Genomic DNA, 5,085 nt, shown 5'->3' on the forward strand with positions numbered 1-5,085 from the left:
AGGGGACTTAGGATTTGTCAAGGGAGACCCATGATTTCACCCAGAAAACAAAGGATGTTCTTGTGGGCAGGAAAGGGAAGTGAAAGGAGAGGAGATGGGAAATGCTGAGGGGAGACAAATAAAATGTCATTAGATGCTAGGAATACATTGTGTCCATCTTGCCTACCCTGCTAAGTACCACTAGGGAGCTAGCAGATAAAGCTATGAACTAGGCATGACAATGGGAGGTACATCTTAAGCTATAGCTTATGAGTCCCTGAAGAAACAAGTTGTGCAACGTGAATGTCTTTCAAGGACACTCCTCTTTCTTTTATACATCCCTTCCAGCTGCTTCTTCCTTCCCCACCCCTATTCCTGGGACTGGAAATGGGGTGGGGAGAAATTGGAATCGGGAAACACCAAACACAGGTGAACCTCTCATTTGCAAGATGAGAAGGTTGATGTTCATGAAAGAAGTGACTTTCTCAAAGCCTCAGAGCTAGTGAGTGGCAAGGCTGGGAATAGAGCCTCAGTCCCTCTGCTTTTCTGTCTGAAGACTGTGATCCCTACGATTTCTTCATAGGTGACTGCTCTCAGCTGCCGTGAGAACAACTGCAGGGCCCATCAGCCTTTCTTAACGCAGGACAGGACATTGGGAGAGGCAAGCCCTGGGGCAGGGAACTGCACTCTGCTTACCTATCTCCAGACCACTGGCTGCAATCCTGCTCCACAGGGGGCAGCTCAGGTGACACTGCTGCCTCCGATGGCTCTTGCGTCCCACGCTAACCATCCAAGTACTCACCTCAAGAACACTTCATTTTCTTTCACTGGAAATTTACGAATTAAGGAAAGAAACGAAAGAAAGAGAGAGGGAGAATTCTAATTTCTCTCCAACAGAACAAAGAACTGAGGTTTGGCATAAAATCTTGACTCAAACCCTACCTTCATCAAAAAAATCATATTATTATTTAATGATAGTAGCTGACTTGTATTAATCCCTCTCAAGTGCCAAGTTCTGTGCCAATGGTTCACAGACATCATCATTAATCCTTGCAAAATCCCAGAAAGGAGGCATCATCTCTGTTTTGTAGATAAAGAAATGAACACAGAGAATCCAGGTCCCATGCCCAACGTTACACAGTGACAGCCTGGCAGCATCAGGATTTGAGTGCAGACTTCCCTTTCTCCAAACTCCATTTTTAAGAGCTCTGTGACCTTGGGCAATGCAAGTTTCTCATCTATGACACAGTGGATAATAATAAAAGTTCATGTTGTGGAAACACTTGGCAAATAAGTAAATCAAAATAAATAAAATAACTCCTACCCATCAGGATTGCTGTCAGGATTAAATGAGTTGATATGGGAAAGTGCTTTGTAAACTGCAATACACAATACAAATTTTATCATTATTATTATTCCAAAAATATGGCTGTCCCCATCAAATAAAGCCGTCGGTGGCATATATTTATGACAACATGCCTCACAAACAATTTCCATTCTGACGCGTTGCCTCCCTATCGTGTTATTAAAAGGTTAAGGAAAATGAACAACCAAGGATTAAGATTAGATCTTTCACACATGAAACCACAAAATCAATAGAGCCCCCGTAATCTATTCGGTGATATGAAGAAATGTACTGAGGTGCCTGCAACAATTACTCAGGGAAATGTCAACAGGTATTGACAAGAAACCTGGCAAAGCGGCTGTGGTGGAGGCATGACTGCTTCCTGCCTCAGCCTAGCGCCTTCCTTGGTGAACAGAAGCTTATATCCTGAGAACTTGGGGGGTGGTGTGAGAGCTCAGGAGAGGAACACTTTTCATTCTCCCGAAGTTCTGAAGAATTGCTCTGTCTGCAAGTGGGTCAGAGCTGCTTGGGGAAAATGACAGCCTAAGCAGCACCATGGAGAGCGTGTGATTACACCTGTTTGTGGTCAATAGCAAGTCCCTTTTTAAACCTGCTATTATTATCCTTACGTTATGATGGTCATTGTCACGGTTACTGGGAATTATTTAGCATTTAGAGGATGCCAACTATCTTCGTGGACACCTGTGGGGTTGGGGGCCAACTCTGGGGAAAAACAAAAACAAAACAGAGTTATAAGAGTTTATTCTTACCACCTAGGTGCAAAGGATGCTTGGAGATCCCAGAGCACAGCAGTATTCTGGGGAATGTTCTGGTTGGGCATCTAGGTCACAATTCTGAGATCTACCTAAATGCAATATTAAAGTATGGCTCTAAAGTTCCCTACAAAAGGATAATCTTTATGATAACCTAAAGACTCAACATCAAGAAATGACTCAACTTCTGCCTGGTCCTCCTCCCCTAGTCCTGGACACAGTTGGGGCACTATGGATGCTGATAGCAGTAGTAGTTACAATAGAGATAACAGCCTCCGTTCACGGAACACCTACTGTGTGTCAGCAGTGCACAGAAAGTTTACAAACATTGTCTCTGAAACTTGTAACCCCTATACAAGGACTATCCTCCCATTAGTGAAGGAGCTGAGGATCAGAGAGGCCAAGTAAATTTCCTGAAGTCACATGGGGCATAAATGACAGAGCTGAGATTCAAACCCAGCCCGTTGTTTCACTAATGTCCACTTTCCACCCATCCTTTGCCACTGCCTCCTCCAAAGTACAAATCCCCAAACCAGAAGCAAGCAATGTGACTGGGGCATGAACAGAGGGCAGAAATGGTGCTCCTGCCAAATGGACAGCTAAATAGCTGAAGTGTGGTAGGAGTAATGGGAGAAGGTACGAGCAAGGAGCAGAGGATCAGAGCTGACACTCGAGCTGCCTGGAGAAGCGTGGGATAAGTCCGGAGGGTGTGGAAAGGAGCCTTCCAGCACAGGCTACGTCCAAAGGACTGGGTGGCCTTAGAATGCACTCACAGTCTGTCCTGTCAGTCCCTGAGGACACAGGTGATGAGACTCGGGGACTCTAAGCAGCCTCAGACACTCCGTCAGGGAGCATCTGGACACACACCAGCTTGTCTGCAAGACTTTTGTTCTTGTACCCCATTTCTAGCAGCTGCCATGTGGGCCCATCTACTTCCCAGTCTCTATGGGAATCCAGGTGACTCTGGTTTGAACCCCTGGGCACTTGGCATGCCTACCTCAGTGAGCTTGCTAGGATCTAAAAGCCAGCTACCCCATCCATCTTACTGTGTAGGTGATAGCTTGAGATGCCTTAGGCAGACACACATGGGGGAAGGAAGTGACTGGGATGTGGCTGAGCCTCTCTCCAGTGTGAATTCCAGGACATTTTCTCTCCATTCTGTCTTATAGAAGAATCTCAAATATGGGGCAAGGCATCAGGTGGAGTTCTATATCTGGAAGAATCCACGTTTCTGCCCCTCTACCATGCTTGTTTCATAAGATCTTCAGAGTTCAGATCATGATCCACATAGGGGTGCAGGACTGGAATAACCCCCTCCCATTTGATGTAGAATCTGAATAATAACAGCTACACTTCCATCATGTACTCATCATGTGTCAGGAATTGTTCTAAACGTTTTCTTTTAACTCATTTCATCTTCACAAGGGTCTTGTGAAGTGGGTTTGAGTAATAGGAAAATTGAAGTCACGAAGCACAGCCGGTAAGTGCAGTAGCTCACTTTTGCACCATGCCACAGGGCCAAAGTTAGGAACTTAACTACTCTTGCATGCCACTTTTTTTTTTTGGCGTCTCAACCGTTTATTTCTCGTGCGCGGGAGGGCGGGGGCGCAGAGGGGCAGAGGGGGGCGCGGGCAGGGGCGGCGGGGCCGGGCGGGGGCCCGCGCGGCGCTCAGGCGAAGGTGGAGCCGTTCCAGCCCACGTTGGCCGCATTCATGTCGAAGTAGTTGATGTAGATCCTGTCGGGGCTGACGCGCAGGCGCTCGGACAGCAGGCCGCACAGCAGCTTGCTGTAGGTGCGGTTCTGCGCGCCGCCGATCTTGCCGATGCTGTGCAAGCTGCAGAGCGCGCACGGCTCGCTCGAGCCGCCGAACGCCATGATCTGGTCCGGGACCACGTGCACCGCGATGTACTGGGCCGGCTTGCCCGTGGCCTGCGCCAGCTGCTGGGTGAGCTCCGAGAGGAGCCCGTCCGGCACGGAGGCGCGGGGCACGTTGGTGTTCACGACGAACATCGGCATGGTGGCTCTCGCACGGCGGCCCTGGAGCAGTGCACAGAGGAGCCTGCATGCCACCTTTCAAGAAGACAGGGAACTCCCTTATACCTGGCCCAAATATGGAGACTGTGGTGTCAAATGCCAGGAAAAAGAGAGCCTCAGAAGGAGGGAAATTGCACACCTTGACAAACACACTTCTCCAAACATGGGTCCAGAATTAATTGACTGGCATGTTCAAGATCAATAGAAACTTTCACAGTAATATTTTGAATAAAAGTCAAAATTCTGTTTATATGCATATGAGACTCCTAAAATATCTTCTTTGCAAATAAAACAATCAAGATAATTGCTTGGGTCACTGTGATTTAGATGCCCTGGATTCAGCCTTGACATTGACGCTGCTGTCTGTCAGCCAGGTACAGGTGGCCAAGCTTGCAAAGGCCAGGATTTTCCACTCTAGCAAGTGCTGCAAAGCTGGACACTGGCTGCAGTGAGATGGATATTAATGTTCCCCTCTGAAAAGGAAGTTCTGGGGCCCGCGCTGTGGTGTAGTGGGCTAAGCCTCTGCCTGTGGTGCTCACATCCTTTATGGGCACTCTTTTGTGTCCCGGCTGCTCCTCTTCCAATCCAGCTCTCTGCTCATGGCCTGGGAAAGCAGTGGAGGAGTTCCTGGGCTCCTGCACCTACATGGGAGACTTGGAAGAGGCTCTTGGCTCCTGGCTTTGGATCGGCCCAGCTCTGGTCATAGTGGCCATTTGGGGAGTGACCCAGTGGATGGAAGATCTTTGTCTCTTCTTCTTTCTGTCTGTAACTCTGCCTCTCAAATAAATAAATAAAAGCTTAAAAAAAAGGGAATCCTGTCTGGCTGTCTGGCTGCACCCTCAAAGATGTCAATGTTTTTGTCTGAAAAAGGATCCATGCAGGTCACCAAAATTTCCCCATCAGTGGAGAGATACAGGAGCCTGTCGGAGTCCCATGTCTGCCTGGGGGATTGT

General features: G+C 48.0%; 1 protein-coding gene across 1 annotated transcript; it reads right to left on the minus strand.

The window, feature by feature from the left end:
- Positions 1-3,650: 3,650 nt before the first annotated feature.
- On the minus strand, positions 3,651-4,152 carry LOC138850425 (macrophage migration inhibitory factor). The gene has a single exon (XM_070076981.1). The coding sequence runs from the start codon at positions 4,112-4,114 to the stop codon at positions 3,767-3,769; it is 348 nt and encodes a 115-aa protein (XP_069933082.1). The 5' UTR covers positions 4,115-4,152; the 3' UTR covers positions 3,651-3,766.
- Positions 4,153-5,085: the final 933 nt, after the last annotated feature.

This window comes from Oryctolagus cuniculus, chromosome 7 (assembly GCF_964237555.1).
Source record: "Oryctolagus cuniculus chromosome 7, mOryCun1.1, whole genome shotgun sequence".
Lineage (NCBI taxonomy): Eukaryota > Metazoa > Chordata > Mammalia > Lagomorpha > Leporidae > Oryctolagus > Oryctolagus cuniculus.